Source organism: Petromyzon marinus, unplaced genomic scaffold, assembly GCF_048934315.1.
Source record: "Petromyzon marinus isolate PM22_M1 ecotype Great Lakes invasive population unplaced genomic scaffold, UKy_Petmar_22M1.pri1.0 PM_Scaffold_201, whole genome shotgun sequence".
Lineage (NCBI taxonomy): Eukaryota > Metazoa > Chordata > Hyperoartia > Petromyzontiformes > Petromyzontidae > Petromyzon > Petromyzon marinus.
Window position 1 is genome coordinate 54,577 of NW_027423171.1, and position 14,841 is coordinate 69,417.

General features: G+C 50.7%; 1 protein-coding gene across 1 annotated transcript in view; it reads right to left on the bottom strand.

Moving 5' to 3' along the window:
- Positions 1 to 10,602: 10,602 nt before the first annotated feature.
- Positions 10,603 to 14,841, bottom strand: part of LOC142922901 (glycogen [starch] synthase, muscle-like) — a 92,369-nt gene continuing 88,130 nt past the window's right edge. The window contains exons 16-17 of the mRNA XM_076063844.1: positions 14,544 to 14,624; positions 10,603 to 13,893 (exon numbers count right to left, since the gene is read on the bottom strand). Of these exons, the coding sequence (XP_075919959.1) occupies positions 13,420 to 13,893; positions 14,544 to 14,624 (555 nt within the window). The 3' untranslated portion in view covers positions 10,603 to 13,419. The remainder of the gene's footprint in view (positions 13,894 to 14,543; positions 14,625 to 14,841) is intronic.

Here is a 14,841-nt window from a genome sequence, read left to right on the forward strand (position 1 = left end):
CCCCGACCTGGACCTTCGAACGCCGACACTTGAAGAACCCCCGAGCTCCTCACGGAGCTCTCGTTATATACCCCCGGGCTGGGGCTGGCTCCGCCCTTCGCCCCGCCCACCTACCAGGCTCCTCGGGCTCCTTCTCCAATGTTCCCGAGAGCTCTCCGGGACCACGTGACCGCCCCTCGACCCCCGTCCACCGGTGGCCCCCCTCCAGTAACGTCCGGTCACGTGACAGCAGGTCAGCCAGAGTGTCATGCCCCAGGATGACCCTGGCTGGCTGAAGCTAGCTCTCGCTCCCTCAACGAGAGCCGGCGGTGCCACCGCGCTCACCAGCGCTCACCCAACCCCAGCTAGAGTTGGTACTGCAGCCCGCGGCCCGGGCTGCCCGCAATGACAACATCGCCGGCCGTGACTTCGTAAGTCCCGGCACCACAGAGTGACACGTACAGTCACTACACGTGCATCATGTACGTTGATCATGTGGTGCGGTTGTTCACTACCCCCCACCCTGAGCACTTGCACCCACGTAGCACACACGCAGCACCCACGTAGCACACACGCAGCACCCACGTAGCACACACGCAGCACCCACGTAGCAGTGTCCTGGCGGGGGATCGCCTGGCACATCGGGTTTTAATCCGAAGGGCCCCTAGGGGGAGAGTCCCACGGTTTCCCGGTGCCAGGAGATTGGCCGACCCTCGCAGGACAGGTCACATTGCGGTGCCCCCTAAATTGGCTTAAAACTGTTGTGGGCGCATGCAGGCAAAGGTTCGCTGGGCCGACCGCAATGAGTTATTCACGACATCGGGAGAGGCTGAGGGTGAAATATTAGGCGGGAACGGAAGACCAGTAGGTGAGAATCAATGAGCACGGGAGAACAACGGGTGAGCGGAGCAGCAGCAGCAGCAGCACGGCTCCGTGGCACTCCACGTGGAGAAGGTCGAAAGGCACGGCGGCGCGGGTCAGCGCACGATCGGCCGCGCGGTAGAGACGCCGTCCTGGGCCCTTTGAGTTTTGGAGAATAAAGAGAGTAGCCCGGGACGATTTGAGGTCAGTTGCCTTCAACCCCCGTGCCGTCAAAACCCACCCCCTGCCGTCCTGCGTCCCTCGAGCCGCTCGCAGCGTCCGTGCGAGCGCGCGTTGCGAGCGCCGCTACGAGGCAGCGATGGGTGACGTCTTCTCTCGTCCTTCTCCCTCCGACTCGCACGGCGCCCGAGGCACGTGACCGGGCGTCTGAGCGACTGCGTTCGTAGGCAGAGTCAGGCCAAGCTCTTCTCGCGAAATGCTCCCCCTCCGGGTAGCGTGTGTGTTTGCGCCGTTAATAAGCTTCAGCACAGAGCATCGGTGCAGTTCGATTTGCGCGCGTGTGGGTGGGTGGAACATCGGCGTGGTGCCGGTAATTTGAGTGAGTGTGTGTGTGTGTGCGAGGCGCTCACGTGTATTTAAACATAGATGGCCGCCGACGCGCCCGTGTCCGAGCAGCCGTGCCCCACGAGTATTGGGGCAGGGGCGGGGTGCGTTAAACACGCACACACACGCGCGCGTGTAAATACGCGCGCGTGTGTGTGTGTGTGCGTGAAGCGAGCGCCTTAGTGTTTTTTGTTGTTGTTGTTGTGAGGTGGTGTACGTGGGGAGTGTGCGGGATAACCCCGGGCGGTGGTGAGCCAGTCAGTGAACTATGTCCCTAACAGAGGGTGCTGGTGCGAGAGGGGGGAGAACACGCGATCGAACGGGGGGGCCCGGCGAGAGGCGACCAACGAGGGGGAGGAGGGAGTGGAGGGGGCGGGCCTTGGCCTCCACAATCACCATACAAATAACCCAACCGGCAATGGGTATCCATCATCATTTATACACATTCATAAATCCACCCCCTCACGTCGCTCAAGAGGAAGGGCTCACAAGTGACGTCGTCACATCTATATGATGAATGGAGCAGGCGGGGCTTCTCCGCGAATCTGGCTGTCGCCTGATTCACTCAGATTGTAAATGTTGTGCCTGTGCCCTCCGAGCACGCAAACCAGGAATGGTGCAGTACGAGTGTAACGATTCGACCACGTCATACGAAGAGCCGCTTTTAAATTTCGATTTAAAGCTTTCGTGACTGCAAGGATTCACCTTCTTTGGTTCTTTCGGTAAAGTCACCACCACGTGGATTGAGAATAAAATAATAAATTGATAAAATAAAATCGCACAATAATATTCTCACGGCGTTTCGGCCACAACACAAGCGGCCTTCTTGTGCTGTGGCCGAAACGTCGTGAGAATTTAATTGTCTTGTTTTATTTTATTAATTTATTATTTTATTCTCAATCCACGTGGTGACTTTACCGAAAGAACCAAAGAAGATGAGCCACTTTTTACTTGAAGAACTCCCACAATAAGGTGACCCGAGGCTTTGTTCTTGTCAGCCGGCCGTTATCTTCCTCCGAACGTCTCTACTCCCCGTGCTCTCCCCTTGAATATCCGTCAGCCCCCTTTCTCGAATGTTCCCTGACCCCCTTTCCCTCAGCCAATCCCCGTCCATTCCCTCTAACCGATCCAAAGCGTCGCCTCTGGCTTTCACTTCGTTTTCCCGCCTATTCTCATTCGAACATTTTTTCCTCCAATCACTTCAAGAGCCCCTGGCCTCCCGACCAATCCCTGTGGAGGCCTCTTTCCTCCAATCGGAGCCCTTGGTTTATCTTCGAACAGCCGTTAGGCTGCGCATTCGCTTGGGGTCATTTTCGGTCACTGAACGAGTAGCGAATTTGCATGTTCTGCTTTTATGACAAACATTACTAATTGGCTGTGTCGGGTGGTGGTGAGTTTAACGACACACACATTAACGCAATCTAAGCTAAAAAAAAACTACCTGTGTTATGTGTGTGTTGTGTTTTTTGTAACTTGCTGATCCCTGTGTCGGTGCGAGAGGTGGAGTGGTCGGGGTTAGAGGCGGAGTGGGCAGGGCCAGAGGTAAAGTGGGTGCGGTAGGGGCAAAGTGGGCGGGCCTAGAGTTGGAATGGGCGGGGCTAGCGGTTGAGTGGGCGGGGCCACCGCTACATGTGGATACATGGCCCACTCCAGAATCAGAATGAGAATCGGCATCCTATACTGCGGGAATCCGATTAGATTTTGACGTAAAACTTTCGTGACTTGCAGGAATTCATATTCTTGGTTCTTTCGGTAACGTCACGTAGATAGAAAATAAAAAACAAATAAAAAAATAAAAAGACGTGATCAAATAAATTAATAAAATAATAAATTTCAAATAACAAAAGCAAAATAAATCCACGACGTTACGATCGAAACGTCGTGGATTTTTTTTGCTTTCATTATTTTCAATTTGTATTTTTACTTTCATTACATTTTATCCACAAAGAAGGTACCCCGCTCCGTCCTATCGTCTCCACCATTAACTCACCCACCTACAAACTGGCCCGATATGTGTGTGAGATCCTGCTTCCTTTCACGGGCAAGACCACCTCAGCTGCACGTAACTCAGCTCACTTGGTTTCTCTAATCAAGGGCATCTCACTGCCTCCGGATAATTTGCTTGTCAGTTTCGGTGTAGTCTAGATTTGAAGCTTTCATGACTGCAAGGATCCACACTCTTTGGTTCTGTTCGGTAAAGTCACGTAAGTAAAAAATAAAAGAACAAAAAATCACGACGTTTCGGCCACAACACAAGTGGCCTTCATCAGGTGAAGGGACCGTACTGTCCAGAGGACAGCGCTGGAGTGAGTCCGGTCCCTTCACCTGATGAAGGCCACTTGTGTTGTGGCCGAAACGTCGTGATTTTTTGTTATTTTATTTTTTACCTACGTGACTTTACCGAATAAAACCAGAGTATAGTTTCGATGTAGTCTCTCTGTTCACCAATGTACCTGTACTTGACACCATTGCAATCATTGAAGACTTGGTCCAACAAGGACTGAATCCAGACGTACCAACTTTGGTAAGGCACTGCCTTACGAACACATACTTCACCTGGAATGGTACATTCTGCAAACAAAATGAGGGTACCCCAATGGGTTTTCACCCTTATCACCAGTGGTAGCGAATGCTTTCATGGATAAATTTGAGACAGATGCCATCCAGAGATCCACCCTCCGTCCTTCCTTGTGGAAGAGATACGTAGATGACACGTTCGTCATCTGGCCACATGGCCTGCCAGCACTATATCAATTTATCAACCACATCAATTCCATACACCCGTCAATCAAATTCAACATGGAAGTTGAAAAGGATGGCACGCTACCATTCCTGGATTGTATTGATCGAGAAGAGACCTTGATGGCACGTTAGGACATTCGGTCTACAGGAAAGACACCCACACGGATGCCTATCTAAAGCCTGACTCCCACCACCATCCAGCCCAAAAGAATTCCCTCATCAAAAAACTACACCATAGGGCCCGTTGTATCTCTGACCAGCACCACCTAGCCAGTGAGTTGGAGCACGTACACCAAGCCCTCAGGATGAACGGATACTCGGACCGCACAATCCGCAAAGCTGTCTCCCCAGCCATGGGGAGACAACCTTCTGAGGATCCAACCAATACCATCACTTTACCGTACATAGTAGGGGTTACCAATTTTTTTTCCAGAGTGCACAAAATCCGTGATTTAATCCCATCTGTAAAGGATGTGATCCCTGACACGCAATACCCTGGTGCCTAGAAACTGAGTTGTGGCTGCGGCAGCAGCAATTACATTGGGGAAACGGAACGACGTGTCTCGGACCGCATCCGCGAACACAAGGCGGCTCTGAAACACGGTAGGACCAATACCTCGGCCGTTGCCGATCATTGTTTTAACGCAGTGGGCTCACACCAAATGGATTTTTCCAAGACGGAGGTACTCTGCAAACCTACCAGCTACCTTCAGAGATTTGTTCATGAAGCCATATATAAACACAGACACAACTTCAACCGAGAGGATGGGTACACACTGAGCAATAATTGGTAGGATATTAGTAACCAGGTAAAGTTTTAACTGAGTGTGATGTTTTCATCCTACCTGCCTATGTCAGCTGTTACTTCCGACTCTCTGTGTGTGTCTCTCTCTCTATGCCTCTCTCTCAGATCTCTCACATGTCCTTTGGATTACACTCTCATGCTCACATGTCCTTTGGATTGCACTCTCATGCTCACATGTCACTAGGATTACACTCTCATACTCACAGGTCACTAGGATTACACTCTCATGCTCACATGTCACTAGGATTACACTCTCATACTTACACGTCACTAGGATTACACTCTCATACTGACGTGTCACTAGGATTACACTCTCATACTCACATATCACTAGGATTACACTCTCATATTCACGTGTCACTAGGATTACACTCTCATACTCACAGGTCACTAGGATTACACTCTCATGCTCACATGTCACTAGGATTACACTCTCATACTCACATGTCACTAGGATTACACTCTCATAACCACATGTCACTAGGATTACACTCTCATAACCACATGTCACTAGGATTAAACTTTCATGCTCACATGTGACTAGGATTACACTCTCATACTTACACGTCACTAGGATTACACTCTCATAACCACATGTCACTAGGATTAAACTTTCATGCTCACATGTGACTAGGATTACACTCTCATACTCACGTGTCACTAGGATTACACTCTCATACTCACATGTCACTAGGATTACACTTCTCATACTCACATGTCACTAGGATTACACTCTCATTCTCACATGTCACTAGGATTACACTCTCATACTCACATGTCACTAGGATTACACTCTCATGCTCACATGTCACTAGGATTACACTCTCATACTCACATGTCACTAGGATTACACTCTCATACTCACGTGTCACTAGGATTACACTCTCATACTCACATGTCACTAGGATTACACTTCTCATACTCACATGTCACTAGGATTACACTCTCATTCTCACATGTCACTAGGATTACACTCTCATGCTCACATGTCACTAGGATTACACTCTCATACTCACATGTCACTAGGATTACACTCTGATACTCACATGTCACTAGGATTACACTCTCATGCTCACAGGTCACTAGGATTACACTCTCATGCTCACACGTCACTAGGATTACACTCTCATACTCACATGTCACTAGGATTACACTCCCATACTCACACGTCACTAGGATTACACTCTCATGCTCACATGTCACTAGGATTACACTCTCATGCTCACATGTCACTAGGATTACACTCTCATACTCACGTGTCACTATGATTACAATCTCATACTCACATGTCACTAGGGTTACACTCTCATGCTCACATGTCACTAGGATTACACTCTCATACTCACGTCACTAGGATTACACTCTCATGCTCATGTCACTAGGATTACACTCTCATACTCACATGTCACTAGGATTACACTCTCATGCTCACGTGTCACTAGGATTACACTCTCATACTCACATGTCACTAGGATTACACTCTCATACTCACGTGTCACTATGATTACAATCTCATACTCACATGTCACTAGGATTACACTCTCATACTCACACGTCACTAGGATTACACTCTCATACTCACATGTCACTAAGATTACACTCTCATGCTCACATGTCACTAGGATTACACTCTCATACTCACATGTCACTAGGATTACACTCTCATCTCACATGTCACTAGGATTACACTCTCATGTTCACATGTCACTAGGATTACACTCTCATGCTCACACGTCACTAGGATTACACTCTCATACTCACATGTCACTAGGATTACACTCCCATACTCACACGTCACTAGGATTACACTCTCATGCTCACATGTCACTAGGATTACACTCTCATACTCACATGTCACTAGGATTACACTCTCATACTCACGTGTCACTATGATTACAATCTCATACTCACATGTCACTAGGGTTACACTCTCATGCTCACATGTCACTAGGATTACACTCTCATGCTCACATGTCACTAGGATTACACTCTCATGCTCACATGTCACTAGAATTACACTCTCATACTCACATGTCACTAGGATTACACTCTCATGCTCACGTGTCACTAGGATTACACTCTCATACTCACATGTCACTAGGATTACACTCTCATGCTCACATGTCACTAAGATTACACTCTCATACTCACATGTCACTAGGATTACACTCTCATGCTCACGTGTCACTAGGATTACACTCTCATACTCACATGTCACTAGGATTACACTCTCATACTCACGTGTCACTATGATTACAATCTCATACTCACATGTCACTAGGATTACACTCTCATACTCACACGTCACTAGGATTACACTCTCATACTCACATGTCCTAAGATTACACTCTCATGCTCACATGTCACTAGGATTACACTCTCATACTCACATGTCCTTTGGATTGCACTCTCATGCTCACATGTCACTAGGATTACACTCTCATCCTCACATGTCACTAGGATTACACTCTCATACTCACATGTCACTAGGATTACACTCTCATACTCACATGTCACTAGGATTACACTCTCATACTCACATGTCACTAGGATTACACTATTATACTCACATGTCACTAGGATTACACTCTCATACTCACATGCCACTAGGATTACACTCTCATACTCATGTCACTAGGATTACACTCTCATACTCACATGTCACTAGGATTACACTATCATGCTCACATGTCACTAGGATTACACTCTCATGTTCACATGTCACTAGGATTACAATCTCATACACACATGTCACTAGGATTACACTCTCATGCTCACACGTCACTAGGATTACACTCTCATACTGACGTGTCACTAGGATTACACTCTCATACTCACATGTCACTAGGATTACACTCTCATACTCATGTCACTAGGATTACACTCTCATACTCACACGTCACTAGGATTACACTCTCATGTTCACATGTCACTAGGATTACACTCTCATACTCACATGTCCTTTGGATTACACTCTCATACTCACATGTCACTAGGATTACACTCTCATGCTCACATGTCCTTTGGATTACACTCTCATACTCACACGTCACTAGGATTACACTCTCATACTCACATGTCACTAGGATTACACTATTATACTCACATGTCACTAGGATTACACTCTCATACTCACATGCCACTAGGATTACACTCTCATACTCATGTCACTAGGATTACACTCTCATACTCACATGTCACTAGGATTACACTATCATGCTCACATGTCACTAGGATTACACTCTCATACTCACATGTCACTAGGATTACACTCTCATACTCATGTCACTAGGATTACACTCTCATACTCACGTGTCACTATGATTACACTCTCATACTCACACGTCACTAGGATTACACTCTCATACTCACGTGTCACTAGGATTACACTCTCATACTACTCACATGTTACTAGGATTACACTCTCATACTCCCATGTCACTAGCATTACACTCTCATACTCACATGTCACTAGGATAACACTCTCATGCTCACATGTCACTAGGATTACACTCTCATACTCACATGTCACTAGGATTACACTCTCATACTCACATGTCACTAGGATTACACTCTGATACTCACATGTCACTAGGATTACACTCTCATTCTCACATGTCACTAGGATTACACTCTCATACTCATGTCACTAGGATTACACTCTCATACTCACATGTCACTAGGATTACACTCTCATACTCACATGTCACTAGGATTACACTCTCATGCTCACATGTCACTAGGATTACACTCTCATTCTCACATGTCACTAGGATTACACTCTTATACTCACATGTCACTAGGATTACACTCTCATGCTCACATGTCACTAGGATTACACTCTCATTCTCACATGTCACTAGGATTACACTCTTATACTCACATGTCACTAGGATTACACTCTCATCTCACATGTCACTAGGATTACACTCTCATGCTCACATGTCACTAGGATTACACTCTCATACTCACACGTCACTAGGATTACACTCTCATACTCACACGTCACTAGGATTACACTTTCATGCTCACATGTCACTAGGATTACACTCTCATACTCATGTCACTAGGATTACACTCTCATACTCACATGTCACTAGGATTACACTGTCATACTCACATGTCACTAGGATTACACTCTCATGTTCACATGTCACTAGGATTACACTCTCATGCTCACGTGTCACTAGGATTACACTCTCATACTCACGTGTCACTAGGATTACACTCTCATACTCACATGTCACTAGGATTACACTCTCATGCTCACATGTCCTTTGGATTACACTCTTATACTCACATGTCATTTGGATTACACTCTCATGCTCACATGCCCTTTGGATTACACTCTCATACTCACGTGCCCTTTGGATTACACTCTCATGCTCACAGAGAGAGGCACTAAGAGAGTACACACTTCCCCCATACCATTCACAAACCGATGGGATGGCAAAATGCCTAAATTGCATCGTCACATCCATGCTGTGTCACGTGTTCAATGACACCCAGACGGACTGGCACTGACGCATAGGCGGGGCCTTGGCGGCATATCGGTTGGTCCCGCAAGCGTCGACAGAATACTCTCCATTCCGCTCGATGCACGGTAGGGAACCAGATCCTCGCATTGAGCGACAGGCCCCACTTAGGCTGTGTCAGAAGTTGTCCCCTGGCCATCACAGAAACATCGCTCATCGTGCGGACAGTTACAGCGGCCGAATACCCTGGACGCGCCACGTTGATTCCAAATGTGGAGGGGAACAACCGGTTGAACACGCAAACTCCAAATATACAGCAGCAGCAGCAGGCGTCAGGGGTTGGCGTCGAACCCACGACCTCCTGTATACCAGGCGAGGTGATTAACATTTCTCCACCCGTGGCGCCCCAGATCTTGTGAGTTCATACTCACCGCCTCCACCATGTCTCCCCCGTCTCCAATGTCGGATGAAGGTCAATTCAAGGGTCTTCCAGCAACGAGGAGAGACGAAAGTTGGCACGGCTTTGTATTGAACTGAGCCGAGATATCTTTTAGAAGTAGGGGGGAGATATGCCGTGGGGGGGGGGGGGGGAGTCCCTAGTGAAGCAGTGCCCACTCACTCACCTACCCACTCATTATACCACTCACTCACCCATTCACTCACTCAATCACCCACCCACTCACCCACCCACTTACTACACCACTCACTCACTCACCAACTCACTACACCACTCACTCAATCACCCACTCACCCACCCACTTACTACACCACTCACTCACTCACCAACTCACTACACCACTCGCTCAATCACCCACCCACTCACCCACCCACTTACTACACCACTCACTCACTCACACACTCATTCACTCACTCACCAACTCACTACACCACTCACTCAATCACCCATCCACTCACCCACTCACTCACTCAGCCACTCACACACTACTCTCACACACACTCACTCATACACTCACTCACCCACTCACTCACCCACACACTCAACCCAATCGCTCACTCACCCACTGACTTGTTCAAGGCGGCCGTGTTTACTAAACTATAAACTAAACTCTTTTTTTATTTGTAGCAGCTAAGGCCCACCGAACTATGTAGATCTTTTTCAGAAGTGGCCTGGCAATCACAAATGATAGCAGATCAACGGAGTGACTGATATCATCATCATCATCATCACGTGGAAATTTATTGCAGCAAATACTCTAAATGCACGATTCTAAACGTGCAGGGATAAATCGGAGGATCCGCAGAAAAATCCACGTGACCGTGGGGAAAAAGAGAGAGAACACACAAACTCCAGATACACAGCAGCAGGCATCGTCAGCGTCAGGATCGAACCCACGATCCTCCTACGTACCAGGCGAGGTAGTCAACATCTCTGGGTGGATTTCGGTCACGGCACGAGCGATGTTGAATTACGTGGAGAGGTTCAGTCGCGCCGCCCACTCCCCTTTATTTTATCTTAGCACGCACGGACGGACGCACGGACGCGCGACCGCACAGATGGACACACGGACGGACGCACGGATGCGAAGGCAGGCACGTCCGACGTCTCGAAAACTTGCGTCGTGGTGACGAGCGGGGGGCCACACCGCTGCACAGCGGCGCACCGACTCACTCGTTTGACGGGGCTGAGTTGACCGAGAGAGCGGCAGGGGAGGCCCCAGGTACCGGTTCAGAAAAATCACCGTCGCCGGCATTGGTGGTGGTGGCCGTGCGCGGGAATCGAATCCGGGTCGCTATGGTCCATAGCGCGGTGCAGCGGTAACCGGTAACCGCTACTCACGTGCGCGCACACGCACACGTGCATGCGATAGACGTTTCGCCCCTGCCCCTACTACAGTAGAAGCCCCATTTTTTTTATTTCCACGTGGCAATGGTGGCCATTTTAAACCCCATGACAGCATGTCGCTACGGTAACGGCGGCCATTTCAAACACCACAACGGTAGAATGTTGCTACGGTAATGGCGGCCATTTTAAACTTAAAGATGGTAGAACGTCGCTACGGTAACCATTTGAAACCCCATGAGAGTAGATTGTTGCTACGGTAACGGTGGCCATTTTAAACCCCAAGACGGTAGAATTTTGCTATGCTAACAGTGGCCATTTAAAATTGCACGACAGCAGATTGTCTCTACGGTAACCGTTTTTAACTCCTCGACAGTAGAATGTCACTACGGTAAAACGTGGCCATTTTAAACTGCACGACAGTAGATTGTCGCTACGGTAACCATTGTTAACTCCACGACAGTAGACTGCACGATGGGTAACGGCGGCCATTTGAAACCCCATGACAGCAGACAGTCGCTACGGTAACGGCGGCCATTTTAAACCCCATGACAGCAAAAAGTCGCTACGGTAACGGCGGCCATTTGAAAACCCATGACAGCAGACAGTTGCTACGGTAACGGCGGCCATTTGAAACCCCATGACAGCAGACAGTTGCTATGGTAACGGCGGCCATTTTAAACCCCATGACAGCAGACAGTCGCTACGGTAACGGCGGCCACTTGAAACCCCATGACAGGAGACAGTCGCTACGGTAACGGCAGCCATTTTAAACCCCATGACAGCAGACAGTCGCTACGGTAACGGCGGCCATTTTAAACCCCATGACAGGAGACAGTCGCTACGGTAACGGAGGCCATTTGAAACCCCATGACAGCAGTCGCTACGGCAACGGTGGCCATTTGAAACCCCATGACAGGAGACAGTCGCTATGGTAACGGCAGCCATTTTAAACCCCATGACAGCAGACAGCGCTACGGTAACAGCGGCCATTTTAAACCCCATGACAGGAGACAGTCGCTATGGTAACGGCGGCCATTTGAAACCCCATGACAGCAGACAGTCGCTATGGCAACGGCGGCCATTTTAAACCCCATGACAGCAGACAGTTGCTACGGTAACGGCGGCCATTTTAAACCCCATGACAGGAGACAGTCGCTACGGTAACGGAGGCCATTTGAAACCCCATGACAGCAGTCGCTACGGCAACGGTGGCCATTTGAAACCCCATGACAGGAGACTGTCGCTATGGTAACGGCAGCCATTTTAAACCCCATGACAGCAGACAGCGCTACGGTAACAGCGGCCATTTTAAACCCCATGACAGGAGACAGTCGCTACGGTAACGGCGGCCATTTGAAACCCCATGACAGCAGACAGTCGCTATGGCAACGGCGGCCATTTTAAACCCCATGACAGGAGACAGTCGCTATGGTAACGGCAGCCATTTTAAACCCCATGACAGCAGACAGCGCTACGGTAACAGCGGCCATTTTAAACCCCATGACAGGAGACAGTCGCTACGGTAACGGCGGCCATTTGAAACCCCATGACAGCAGACAGTCGCTATGGCAACGGCGGCCATTTTAAACCCCATGACAGCAGACAGTCGCTACGGCAACGGTGGCCATTTTAAACCCCATGATAGGAGAATGTTGCTACGGTGGCGGCCATTTTAACACCACAACAGTAGAATGTCGCTACGGTAACCATTTAAAACCACATGACAGTAGATTGTCGCTATGGTAACGGCGGTCATTTTAAACCCTAAGATGGTAGAATGTCGTCACAGCGAAGGCTGGCATTTTAACTTTGCTTTACTGCGGTCACTTCAACACCAAACATACGCGTTAACTACACACACACACACACACGCGCGCGCGTTACCCATCGCAACGCTACTACAGTAGCCATTATAACTATTTTAACTATTGTGGTGATGTCGGTGGTGGGGGTGGTTGTGGTGGTTGTGGAGGCTGTGGTGATGCCTGCGGTGATGGCGGTGGTTGTGGTGGTGGCTGTGGTGATGCCTGTGGTGGTGGTGGCAGTGGTTGTGGTGGTTGCAGTGGATGTGGCTGCGGTGATGGCGGTGGTTGTGGCGGCTGCGGTTGTGGCGGCTGCGGTGATGGCGGTGGTGTTGGCGGTGACCATGGTGACATCTCCACCCCCGCCCCGCGCCCCTCCGCCCCTCTCTACTGAGCGAGCGAGTCGCTCGCTCTGACGGGGCCGAACCCCAGCGGCGTGCGGATGTTGCGCCGATCCTTCTCCGCCTCCAGCTCCTCGTCGTAGTGCTCGTCGTCGTCATCCGCTCCACCTCCACCTCCTCCTCCTCCTCCTCGCCCTCTCCCACCTCGTCGCCCGCCGCCGTAGCAGTCGCCCTCCCCGTCGACGTCGTCGTCGTCGTCGTCGGCGTCGTCGCGAGCAAACTCCCCGTTGTCGCAGCCCACCCCGCTCTCGCTGCGGGCGTCCTCGTCCTCCTCGTCCTCCTCGTCCTCGTCGTCCCCGGAGCGGCTCCCCCTGGCCGACGACGAGGGCCCGGGGCTGCCGCCGCCGCCGCCGCCGCCGTCGTCCGAACCGCCGGCGCTGCTGCCCCGCGGGCTGGAGGGGCGCGACACCGCCGGGGACGGGGGCACCGACGCGGGGCGGGGGTAGCGGAAGCCGGACGTCTGGTGCGGAAGGGGAGGTGGGGGTGGGAGAGGGGGAGGCAAGAGGAGGAGGTGAGGGGGGGGGGGGGAGTTTGCACGTGGTCAGCGCACCGCACTATGAACCCGGCAAACCCGAGTTCCATTCGCGCTGTTGGCCACCAACACCGGCGATGGGTGTGGAGGGAGCGGAGGGAGGGGAGCGGAGGGAGGGGAGAGAGGGAGGGGAGGGAAGGGAAGGGAGGGAGGTAGTGGAGGGAGGGAGCAGAGAGAGGGGAGGGAAGAAGGGAGGGAGGGAGGTAGTGGAGGGAGGGGAGGGAGGGAGGGGAGGGAGGTAGTGGAGGGAGGCGTGGGAAGGGAGAGAGGAAGGGGAGGGAGGGAGCAGAGGGAGGGAGGGAGGGGAGGGAGGGAGCAGAGGGAGGGGAGGGAGGGAGGGGAGGGAGGGAGCGAATGGAGGGAGGGGAGTGGAGGGAGGGAGGTAGTGGAGGGAGGGGAGTGGAGGGAGAGATGGAGAGGAGGGAGGGAGAGAGGGAGGGGAGGGAGGGAGCGAATGGAGGGAGGGGAGGGGAGGGAGCGAATGGAGGGAGGGGAGTGGAGGGAGTGGAGGGAGTGGAGGGAGGGGAGGGAGGGAGCGAATGGAGGGAGGGGAGTGGAGGGAGAAGAAGGAGACTCACCTCCTCATACTCAGAGAGTTCGTACTTGAACGTGTCAGGAAAGGCCTTGGACAGGGCCATGTGACGAGCGTGGGAATAATACTACACACACACAGACACAAATTCCCCGTAAGCCTTGAAAGACTGTGGGGGCAAGTGGTGTTAGCGAGCACACACAGTGAGACACAGCTACACACATGCAGAGTTACACACACAGCTACAATCACACAACTACACAATAACAACCACCATTCACCACTAAGTGGCGGTGACATCGCCACGACGCTTGTGCCAGGCCATGTCCACGGTGAGACCACGT